Source organism: Lepidochelys kempii, chromosome 3 (genome assembly GCF_965140265.1).
Source record: "Lepidochelys kempii isolate rLepKem1 chromosome 3, rLepKem1.hap2, whole genome shotgun sequence".
Classification (NCBI taxonomy): Eukaryota; Metazoa; Chordata; order Testudines; family Cheloniidae; genus Lepidochelys; species Lepidochelys kempii.
The window spans coordinates 185,812,311-185,825,068 of NC_133258.1; the positions used below are offsets into that span (position 1 = coordinate 185,812,311).

The 12,758-nt window shown below is 43.8% G+C and overlaps 1 protein-coding gene across 9 annotated transcripts in view; it reads right to left on the reverse strand.

The window, feature by feature from the left end:
* CCDC88A (coiled-coil domain containing 88A) overlaps nucleotides 1-12,758 on the reverse strand; it is a 359,900-nt gene that overhangs the window by 217,392 nt on the left and 129,750 nt on the right. For all 9 annotated transcript variants that reach the window (XM_073339323.1, XM_073339320.1, XM_073339322.1 and 6 more), the window contains one exon: nucleotides 1,874-2,014. In XM_073339323.1, the coding sequence (XP_073195424.1) occupies nucleotides 1,874-2,014 (141 nt within the window). The remainder of the gene's footprint in view (nucleotides 1-1,873; nucleotides 2,015-12,758) is intronic.

Genomic DNA, 12,758 nt, shown 5'->3' on the forward strand with positions numbered 1-12,758 from the left:
TCCCATCCACTTTTGATTCCCCCACTAATTCTACCTGGTTTGTGAGCAGCAGGTCAAGAAAAGCGCCCCCCCCCCCCCAGTTGGCTCCTCTAGCACTTGCGCCAGGAAATTGTCCCCTACGCTTTCCAAAAACTTCCTGGATTGTCTATGCACCGCTGTATTGCTCTCCCAGCAGATATCAGGAAAATTAAAGTCACCCATGAGAATCAGGGCATGCGATCTAGTAGCTTCAGTGAGCTGCCGGAAGAAAGCCTCATCTACCTCATCCCCCTGGTCTGGTGGTCTATAGCAGACTCCCACCACTACATCACTCTTGTTGCACACACTTCTAAACTTAATCCAGAGACACTCAGGTTTTTCTGCAGTTTCATACCGGAGCTCTGAGCAGTCATACTGCTCCCTTACATACAGTGCTACTCCCCCACCTTTTCTGCCCTGCCTGTCCTTCCTGAACAGTTTATAACCATCCATGACAGTACTCCAGTCATGTGAGTTATCCCACCAAGTCTCTGTTATTCCAATCACGTCATAGTTCCTTGACATCACCAGGACCTCCAGTTCTCCCTGCTTGTTTCCAAGGCTTTGTGCATTTGTATATAAGCACTTGAGATAACCTGTTGATCGCCCCTCATTCCCAGTATGAGGCAGGAGCCCTCCCCTCACAGACATTCCTGCCTGTGCTTCCTCCCGGTATCCCGCTTTCCCACTTACCTCAGGGCTTTGGTCTCCTTCCCCCGGTGAACCTAGTTTAAAGCCCTCCTGATGATAAGATGATGATAAGATAAAGCTCTTATCATCCTGGGGCTTACATATCTCACCTCTGGCCATGCTGTATCACACACAATATAAAATTATGACTTCAAAAATGTTCAGTCTATGCTCAGAAAGAATATTGTATCAAAGTCAGACTCTTTTATAAAACTATTGTCATCCTCTCAATTAATCCAAATTCTATGGCTTTTCTATCTGACAAATGTCTGATCAAAATTGGGAACTGGATGAAAGTAAACTGGCTGAGACACAATTTAAACAAAACTCTAAATGGCTGGGATAAATATCTGAAGGAATAGGCAAGAGATGTATCTGCGCTCTGTTGTGGGGGGTATGTCCAGCACTGAAATGATTAATAACTTGCGAGTGTTACGAAATTCGTTCCTGTTTCTGGATTCTCACATAATAATAGTAGTTTGTGTTGTCTTTCTGTGTGTCTAGAGATGAGGCTGTGTGACCTTTCCTTTCTAACATGGACTCTATACATGGTCTGAAATTCTTGCAGATCCTGCACTTCTAACATATGCCTCACCAAGCCACATAGGCAGCTTGTGTGTGGGTCACTGATTGGCATAGGTTTGTTGCATGCAGCTTATGGCTTAAACCCCAGGGACCAGGGCGTACCCCGTCCCTGGGGCTATGTCCCCAATGGGACTCCGCTACTAATGACTACTAACTATAAAACTAAAACTACAATAACTATGTAGAAGAAAAACTCAGAGTCCAAGCGAAAGAAACCACTATGGGGCTTGTGAAAGCAAGGAGCATTCCAACAACCATCACTAGTGGAAAGAAGGAGCTGAGAGGGTGCAGGGCCGACAGTGCCCAGTATGCTGGCACGTAAGCAAGGGGCTCCAGAGCTGGCCCAACAGATACCACTACAGGAAACATTTCCAATGACCATGCACGTGAGCACGCACACACCTAACATGGAATTGAGATATGGAACAACTTGAAGAAGTGTTATTTCAAGCCATGCTGCCAACTGATAAAAGTTCAAAGAATATATATTATCTATTTTCAAAAATTCCAAACTGTTTAATTTTAAAAAGGTATTTTCTTATACTTTTTATTTTTAAATAATAAAGCACATACAACATACCTCAGAATGTTCATCTCTTTCATCTATAAGTCTTTTTAAATGTAATGCCATATTTTTCAAGAGAGGCTCGATATATTCTTGTGACAGAATGCTGACATCCATCCACTGCAGATCAAACACATTTTCCTGATTATGAGTTACCTATAGGAGAAAGAAATAATTGTGAAAACAACCTTTATGTGCTATTTAATTATAAGAATGCACAAGAAGTATAACAAGAGGAATAATTGTGAAAACTCCTTTTAACTCTTGTCTCCCAGCACAGTTTATCCTCCATGGATTCTAATACATTACAAAAATGTCTGACAATTAAAAATATTTTAAGTTGTATTTGATGGAATAGTTTCTCTATCCACAATGAAAACCTGGAAAGCAGATCAATTAGGCTTAGATGCAACTACAGATTAAATATTATTTAAAAGCCTACTCTGGCACAGAACTATTTCTTTTTGCCAAATTAAATTCTTATACAGAATTTGCACAAAGAATTTTTACTAAAATAAAAATCCTGTAATTTTAAGTAATTCTGAGAACCTGAGATTTGTGCCACGGAAACTAATTACCTGAAGAGTGCCATTGCAATTTATTGTGAGCACACACTTGCTCACAATATCTCCTTTTATTTCATTCATTTATAATACTTTATGATTTTTTTTAAAATAATTTTATCTAGAATATTAAAAATATGTGCACAAATCACATCTTGCAGAAGTATTACATTTTAATATTCTGATGGGTTGGATCACAGGAAACCCCCTTGGGAACTGCCACCTGATGTGCTGAGACTACCTCTGAGCCCCTTTTCCCTGGCAGCCTGGGACTTCAGTGCCCTTCCTGCTTTGAGCCAGACACACTAGCCTGCTACAAACACAGACCCATGTCTGAACCACATCCCCCAAAAGTTGCAGGCTTAACTGAAAACAGCTTAAGAAGTGTTCCTGTCTTTAACACTCAGATACCCTACTTCCAATGAGGTCCAAACTCCAAATAAATCCGTTTTACCCTGTATAAAGCTTATACAGGGTAAACTCAAACTGTTTGCCCTTTATAACACTGATAGAGAGGTATGCACAGCTGTTTGTCCCCCCCCCCCCAAGTATTAATACATATTCTGGGTTAATTAATAAGTAAAAAGTGATTTTATTAAATACAAAAAGTAGAATGTAAGTGGTTCCAAGTAATAACAGACAGAACAAAGTGAGTTACCAAGCAAAATAAAATAAAACATGCAAGTCTAAGTCTAATACAGTAAGCAAGTGATTACAGATGAAATCTCATCCTCAGAGATGTTCTAATAAGTTTCTTTTACAGACTAGTCTCCTTCTAGTCTGGGTCCAGCAATCACACGCACCCCTGAGGTTACTGTCCTTTGTTCCAGTTTCTTTTAGGTATCCTTTGGGGGTGGCGAGGCTACCTCTTGAGCCAGCTGAAGACAAAATGGTGGAGTCTCCCAGGACTTTATATACAGTAACTCCCCCTCGCTTAATGTTGTTTTGATCTTACGTCCCTGCTCCATTACAGAACATGCTCTGCTTAAAGTTGTGCAATGCTCCGCTATAAAGTCGTTTGGCTGCCTGCTTTGTCAACAGCTGGCAGACCCCCTATCAGCTCCCCTACACCCCCCCCCAGCGCCTCCCGCCTGCTGGTAGACCCTGCCAATCAGCACCTTTTCCCTGCTCCCCCCGCCTCCTGCCCACGGCAATCAGATGGTTTGCGGCGTTCGGGAGGAGGGAGGAGGGAGGACTTGGTGCACAGGCTCCCCCTCCCTGCCCTGACTCCTGAACACTGCAAACCAGCTGATTGCTACAGGCAGGAGTCAGGGGAGGGAGGGGAGAGCCTGTGTACCGCATCCTTACTCCTCCCCCATCCCTCTCCTGACTGCGGCAATCAGCTGCTTTGCGGCACTCAGGAGGCAGGGCAGGGAGAGGGGAGGAGCAAGGATGCGGCATGCGGAGTTGGCGGATGTGATTGCAGAGCCATTGGCCATTATCTTTGAAAACTCAGGGCAATCGGGGGAGGTCCCAGATGACTGGAAAAAGGCTAACGTAGTGCCCATCTTTAAAAAAGGGAAGGAGGAGGATCCTGGGAACTACAGGCCAGTCAGCCTCACCTGGAAAAATCATGGAGCAGGTCCTCAAGGAATCAATTCTGAAGCACTTAGAGGAGAGGAAAGTGATCAGGAACAGTCAGCATGGATTCACCAAGGGCAAGCCATGCCTGACTAATCTAATTGCCTTCTATGACGAGATAACTGGCTCTGTGGATGAAGGGAAAGTAGTGGACGTGTTGTTCCTTGACTTTAGCAAAGCTTTTGACACGGTCTCCCACAGACTTCTTTAACTTGCTGGCAAGAATAATGGGCTAGATGAATGGTCTATAAGGTGGATAGAAAGCTGGCTAGATAGTCGGGCTCAATGGGTAGTGATCAATGGCTCCATGTCTAGTTGGCAGCCGGTATCAAGTGGAGTGCCCCAGGGGTCGGTCCTGGGGCCGGTATTGTTCAATATCTTCATAAATGATCTGGAGGATGGTGTGGATTGCACTCTCAGCAAGTTTGCAGATGACACTAAACTGGGAGGAGTGGTAGATACGCTGGTAGATATTCTATGATCTATGATTCTATGATAAAGTGGGAGGAGGTGGGGGGGAGAAGAGGCGGGTTAAGGCTGGCCTGCACATTCTGAGTGATGACGATCCTGAGAGGGAACACAGCTCCAAAGTGATTAGGGGAGTTGGTCATTTAATCATAGAATCATAGAATATCAGGGTTGGAAGGGACCTCACGAGGTCATCTAGTCCAACCTCCTGCTCAAAGCAGGACTGATCCCCAATTAAATCATCCCAGCCAGGACTTTGTCAAGCCTGACCTTAAAAACCTCTAAGGAAGGAGATTCCATCACCTCCCTAGGTAACGCATTCCAATGTTTCATCACCCTCCTAGCAAAAACGTTTTTCCTAACATCCAACCTAAATCTCCCCCACTGCAACTTGAGACCATTACTCCTTTTTCTGTCATCTGCTACCACTGAGAACAGTCTAGAGCCATCCTCTTTGGAACCCCTTTCAGGTACTTGAAAGCAGCTATCAAATCCCCCCTCATTCTTCTCTTCCACAGACTAAACATCCCCAGTTCCCTCAGCCTCTCCTCACAACTCATGTATTCCAGTCCCCTAATCATTTTTGTTGCCCTCCGCTGGACTCTTTCCAATTTTTCCACATCCTTCTTGTAGTGTGAGGCCCAAAACTGGACACAGTACTCCAGGTGAGGCCTCACCAGTGTCGAATAGAGGGGAACGATCACACCCCCCTCGATCTGCTGGCAATGCCCCTACTTATACATCCCAAAATGCCATTGGTCTTCTTGGCAACAAGGGCACACTGTTGACTCGTATCCAGCTTCTCGTCCACTGTAACCCCTAGGTCCTTTTCTGCAGAACTGCTGCCTAGCCATTCTGTCCCTCGTCTGTAGCGGTGCATTGGATTCTTCCATCCTAAATGCAGGACTCTGCACTTGTCCTTGTTGAACCTCATCAGATTTCTTTTGGCCCATATCTAATAACTTGCTATAAAGAAATTTACAGAGAAAAAAAAAAGAAAACAACAATCTCTAGGTGTGTTTTTTCGAGTTCAGAAAGTTCAGCAAGTACAGCAAGAGAAGCAGCTGAACAATTCACCCTCTTTCACTCTCTGACTCCACCACCTCAGCCAAGCTTCATACTCCGCAATGATGATTGTCGTATTAAATTGTTTCTTTAAAATTGTTTCAAACTTATACCTGTATTAAATTGCTTGTTTAAAATGTATATAATGCCTTTTGTCTGGCAAAAAAAATTCCATGGAACCTAATCCCCCCTATTTACATTAATTCTTATGGGGAAATTGGATTCGCTTAACATCGTTTTGCTTAAAGTCGCATTTTTCAGGAACATAACTACAACGTTAAGTGAGGAGTTACTGTAGTTTCTCTCCTGTGGGTGGAAACCCCTCTCTCCCCCGTGTAGAATTCCAACTACAAGATGGAGTCTTGGAGTCACATGGGCAAGTCACATGTCCATGCATAACTTAGTTCTCTACAGGGACGTTCCCAGGAAAGCTCAGATGTGCACTGACATCTATCAAGGTCCACTGTTCACCAAGTACTTCCATTTACTTGAATAACCCCTTCACAATATGTTGATCAAATCTGCCTTAGGTGCTTTCTACAGCAAACACTTTAAATACAAGAATAGAGCCAATGCTCATAACTTCAGATATAAAAATGATACATGCATGCAAATAGGATGAATACATGCAATAGAACATAAGCTTTGCAAAGATATGTTACACGGCATATCTAGCATAAAACATATTCCAGTTATGTCACATTTACATTCATAAGCATATTTTTAGCCTGGGAACTGATAGCAGAAGGGGTCTGCAGTCACTCCCTGAGAGAAGGTAGGTGTGATTAAAGCTAGAGGCAGGTAGCCTACAGCTACTCTACTCTACCCTACTCTACTAGGAGGGAGTTGGGAGGCTGGCAAACCTGAGGTGGGGAGAGCCAGAAAGGTAGGAAAGGCTCAGGGAAAGAGGCAGCAGGTCTAGGAAGGAACAGACCTTGGCTGCTGATTAGAGGGTCCCTGAGCTGGAACCTGGAATAGAGGGTGGGGCCAGGTTCCCATACCAGCCACTGGGGAAGTGGCACCAGCTGGGCAGGGGATAGGAAGACTGCCTGAACCTTTTCATAAGAGACTTTGTTACCCTGGAAGGTGAGGACCATAGTGACCTGGCCAGAGGGCCAAGTCACGAAGAAGCAGCAGCAGCTCCTGGTGCGAGAGAGCGGCTGCAGACAGAGAGTGAGAAGAAGAGACAGAGTGCAACTGCAGAAAGGGGTGTCAGCCTCACAGAGGTAATCCCCAGAACCACCAGGAAGAGGCACCATCCAGTGATAAGTAGAGCACCCAGTCACAAGAAATCAAAGATTTTTAGTCTCATACAAAACATTTCGTTTAAGAAGCCACATCTTTGTGAACAGCATAAAAGAACCCTATGAATAAGTTATCTAACATCCTTAATTTCAAATGAAAGATTAATCAAACAATATTAACATCCAACAGTATTTCATTTCAGCAAAATAAAAATGGAACATCAAAAGAGGTAAAATACAACCGTGAGAGCCTGGGGCATGACAGATGCTGCACCATGCTTCCATGTGTGAGACCTACACTTAAGAGTGACCTCAAGATGACATAATAAAACCAATGCATTCTTCTTCCTGCCTACGTTGAGTTTGAAATTAAAGTACAGCCTGACTGCTTGTTTTCTTCTTGTACCTGGTTAAGTGCCTTATTCACAAGGTGAGCATAGTTGCAATAAGAAACGGATGGTATGGTATGTTTATTTGGGAAAAAATATGCTTGTAACTTAGAGTGAATGGAAACTTTAAGAGTTCCAGACTTAAACCCCAGACTCCCATGCTGTCAATTTCTCCTTCCTGGCTTACCAGGCCTCTGCGCTGAGCTCAGATAGAATTAGGAAGGCTTACAGGCAGCAACAGAAACAGAAAGTAGCTGACAGAGCTGGGAAATTCCATTAGCTATTCTTGGCAGAGCTTCTTACTGTAATGGCAAAATAAGGGAATAAATTTTAACATATTGTCTGTAAATATTTGCAATCTACACTATAGTGCACAGGTAATTATCATGTGTGGTTGCTTAGCTAAATGGATCTGAAAAAATATTACTGGAAATTCAATGGGGCTTGTTCATTTAAAATGTGGTGATTACATTAAATCTACAGGATTAAAAAAAGAGATTTCAGTCCTCTTACCTGAAAAACTCAACTCATATTTAATGGTAGAATAGCTACCAGACCTCCAAAATATATACATGTTCCCCAAGATACACAAGATACAAGCATATTTCTTGAGGCAAAAAAGATTACTCACTAAGGGCAAGATCCTGCGAATTGATTAATCGAGGCACATCTGTGTGCTTGCGTAGAACGCAGTTGATGGATCCATTTATATAATCTAGGTCTAAATATTATTTTGTTCCTTTAATCCCTGTATACAGCCCAATACAGTGGATCCACACTCTGCTTTAAAGAACCATATTTTTAACAAATCACTTTTTTCTGATTCAGTTCATACTAACGTATCTGTACTAGATAGAACTAAATTTCACATTTATTACATATACTAGTATGAACTGTAATGAAGAGATCTCTGAGCCTTTAGCGATTATGTGTGAGAACTCATGGAGGATGCGAGAGACACCAGAGGAATATAAAAAGGCAAATATAGTACCTGTGTATAAAAAGGAGAATAAGGACAACCCAGGGAATTATAAACCAGTGGTTTTAACTTCTGTACCCATAAAGATAATAGAGCAAATAAACAAACAATCAATTTGTAAACATCTAGAAGAGAATATGGTGATAGGTAACTGTCAACATAATTTGTCAAGAACAAATCACGTCAAACCAACCTAATATTCTTCGACAGGGTAACAATGCTTGTGGATAGGATGGAAGCAGTAGATGTGATATAGCTTGACTTAGTAAGGCTTTTGATACTGTCTCACATAACTTTCTCATGAGAAAACTAGAGATATATAGTTTAGATGACCCTACTATAAGATGGGTGCACAACTGGTTAGAAAAATCATACTAAGAGTAGTTATCAATGGTTCACAGTCAAGCTGGAAGGACATATCAAGTAGAGTCACACAGGGATCTGTCCTGGGTCCAATTCTATTCAATATCTTCATAAATTATTTGGATAACGGCAGAGAGAGTACACCTGTAAAGTTTGAGTATAATACCAAGATGGGAAGGATTGCAAGTGTTTTGGAGGACAGGATTAGAATTTAAAACGATCTTGACAAACTGGAAACATGGGCTGAAATAAACAGGATGAAATTCAATAAGGACAAATGCAAAGTACTACACTTAGGAAAGAATACTCAATTACAAAAATAAATAATGGGAAATGACTACCTATGAAGGAGTACTGCTGTAAAGGATCTAGGAGTTATAGTGGATCACAAATTAAATATGAGTCAACAATGTAATACTGTTGCAAAAAAAGTAAATATTCTGGGATGTATTAGGAGGAGTGTCGGTAAGCAAGACATTAGAAGTAATTCTTCCACTCTACTCAGCACTGATAAGACCTCAAAGGGAGTACTGTGTCCAGTTCTGGACACCGCACTTTGGGAGAAAATGTGGACAAATTGGAGAAAGTCCAGAGAAGAGCAACAAAAATGATTAAGGGTCTAGAAAACATTACCTACAAGGAAAGACTGAAAAAGAGGAAGTTACTCACCTTGTGCAGTAACGATAGTTCTTCGAGATGTGTCCCACGATGGGTGCTCCATGGTACGTGTGCTTGTGTCCTTGTGCTGCTGATCAGAGAACTTTGGTAGTGTCCGTTAGGCTCATGCATGAGGTTAGCCAGCGCGCACGGGCTTACCCTCCTCAGTTTCTTCTTTACCACAGAGTCATTGACAAGAACTCCGAAGTAGAGGGGAGAAAGGTGGGTTGTGGAGCACCCGTAGGACACACATCTCAAAGAACCATTGTTACTGCACAAGGTGAGTACCTTCCTCTTCTTTTTTGAGTTGTGTCTGTATGAGTGCTCTATGGTAGGTGACTCCCAAGCAATATCCCTACTCGTGGGCTGGGACTTTGGGGCAGAGTCAGTTACAGATGACAGCACTGCGGCGCTGAAGTTGGCACTGGAGGCAGAATCCCCAGTGATCGTACAATTTTGTGCAAAAGTGTGGACTAATGGCCATGTCTCTGCTCTACAGATCTCTTGAAGAAGGCAACAGATTAGGAGATTGACCTCATGGAGCGTGTTCAAATAGAGTCTGGAGGAGTTGTCTAATGCAATTCGAGACCCACTTAGAGAGCCTTTTGGCTGATATTGCTGAGTCCTTGGACCTTTCCGCAATGGAAATGAAAAGTGTACGGGACTTCCTCAAGGCCTTTGTTCTATCCAGGTACAAAGCCAGGGCTCTCCTGACATCTACGGTATGTAATATAGCCTCCCTGTTGTCTTGGTGAGGCCTGGGGTAGAAGATTAGAATGTGAATCAATTGATACATGTGAAATGGAGAGGTTACCTTAGCGATAAATTTTAGATGTGTCCTGAGCATAACCTTGTCCAGAAAAAATATTGTGTAGGGGGGATATGCCATCAAAGCTGCTCTCTCTCCTATTCTCCTGGACGAGGTAATTGCCAAAAGGAAGATCACCTCCATTGATAGGTACACCAGCAAACAGGTGGCCATGGGTTTGAAAGGCAGTCTAGTCAACCCTTTTGGTACCAGGTTTAGGTCCCCCGTAGGAGCAGGAAGTCGAGATTGTGCGAAAAGGTTCACCATATCCTTGAGGAACCGATTAGTGGTTGGGTGTGACAGCATTGAGCATCTCTCAATAGGTTGGTGGAAAGCTGTTATGTGAACTCAGAGAGCTTAGAGATAGACTATGCATTTACCTTAAAGAAATCGGGCCTAAGATATATGGAAGAATCACGGATGTTGGGGAGATTTGCTGGACAGAATACAAAGTCTGAAACGTGCACCATTTCTGCAGGTAAGCGCGTCAAGTCGAGGACTTTCTGCTGTGCAACAGAACCTCTTGTACCTCTCTTGAACAGGAGTTTTCTATATGTTGGAACCAAGCAGGAGCCATGCCTTGAGGCAGACAATCCCAAGTGGGGATTTAGGGTGCATTTTCTGTCCTGCAAGGAGGTGCAGTATGGCTGGGAGAGAGATCAGCAGGCATGTCACAAGCTGTGACAAGTAGGGAAACCAGGTCTTTCTGGGCCAAGTAGGAACAATCAGAATGACATGGGTTCCATCTCTTTTTATTTCCAGCAGGACATTCACAAGTAGGGAAAATGGAGGAAAGACAAAGAGAAGGTCCTTCTCCCAGGGGATGAGGAGGGCCTCGCCCAGGGAACGTTGACCCATCCCCACTCTGGAGCAGTAGCATGGGCATTTCTTATTCAGGTGAGTGTTGAACAGGTCTGTGGACTGTGTCCATCATAAGCTGAATATGTCATGAAGCACAATCAGGTCTATCTCCCAATCATGGTTGTATGGGAATTTGCAACTGAGATTTCCACTATCAAGTTTTGTGTTCAGGCAATGTAACATTGTGGGAGATGCACCAGTTGCATAGCCTGATCACCTCGGTGCATATGGAGGGTGATCTGGCTCTCCCCTGACTATTGTATGTAGGCTATGTTGTCTGTTAGGATCTTCATGTGTGATCCTCTGATCAGCTGGAGGAAATGGGTGCAGGCGTTCCTGACCATTCTTAGCTTGAGAAGATTGATGTGAAGGGACAGCTCCATGGGTGACCACTTGTGTTGTGAGGCCATTTAGATGTGCAACCCACCATATCAGTGATGTGTTGGTGGTGAGCAGCAATGACAGCGAGGTTTGGGAAAAGGGGATCCCTTTGCAAATGTTGGTAGGGCTCTTCCTTCAGTCTAAGGAGTTTTTGACCCTGCTGGGTGGTGACAGGGATTTGTCCAGCCTGTCCCTGTTTGTAGACCAAGCTGAACCACATTTGGAGGCATCACATGTGAAACCTGGCATGTGGTATTACCGTTGTGCTTGCTGCCATGTGCCCCAGGAGTTGGAGGCAGAGTCTGACTAATATTTTTAGGCTGCTTTGAACAGCATCTCGAAGTGTGGCTAATGAAAGAAATTAGTGCTGAGAAAAGAGTTCTCTGGCCTGTAACGAGTCAAAGTCAGCCTCTATGAATTCCAGGCACTGCACCAGAGTGAGAGCTGACATCTGGATTTTGATCTGTAGACTCAGCTCTATAAATCAGTGGATAGTTGCTTTGGTGACTCGGTGAGCCTCCTGGAGAGATTAGGCTCTGAGGAGGCAATCATTGAGGTAAAGGTAAATCTTTATCCCTTGACACCGTGAGTGGCTATCACCCAGAGAACCTTGGACAATAATCTCAAGGCCGACAATAGCCTGAAGGGAAGCACTCTGTATCCGTAGTGGTCTTGTCCCTGGATAAATCTGAGAAATCGTCTGTGAGCCAGTAGGATAGAGATGATCGAGGACCGAAAACCAGTCTCCCTGTTCCAATCCTGGAATGATTGTTGATAAAGTGACCATTTTGAATTTTTGAGCCTGGACAAACTCTTTGAGAGCTCCGAGGTCTAGTATGGGTCTCCAACCTCCCTTCCTCTTCTGTATTAGGAAATAAAGAGAGTAGAACCCTCCTCCTTGTAGATGTTGAGGTACTGGTTCTGTTGCTCCTAACTGGAGGAGACTATTGACTTCTTGTCATAGAACCATAGAATATCAAGGTTGGAAGGGACCTCAGGAGATCATCTAGTCCAACCCCCTGCTCAAAGCAGGACCAATCCCCAATTTTTGCCCCAGATTTGTAAATCGCCCCCTCAAGGATTGAACTCACAACCCTGGGTTTAGCAGGCCAATGCTCAAACCACTGAGCTATCCTCCCGCACCTGAGCTATCCCTCCCCCATTGTTCTAAACTCATGAGAAGGATCCCTGAAGAGGGACAAGGAAGGGTGTTGTGGAGGGGGTAGGGAACTGAAATAGATGGAGTACTCAGTTCAAATGATTTCTAGGACCCATCAGTCCAATGTTATGCGTTTCCAGGCACTGCGGAATACTGCCACTCGGTGATCAAATGGGTGTGAAGCATTGGTCGGCTGTATCAGTTGGTGGGAGTGGTCCAGTGGCGCTTCGACCCGCCTGTCAAAACTGGTGTTTGGACATAGAGGGCTGGGACAATGAAGATTGCAAGCCAGATAGTTTCTGCTTGGGGAATTTTGCTTTCTTCCTTTGCAGTTTGTATTGTCACTGAGGTTGATATTGGGATGTATATGGTCTACGCTGGG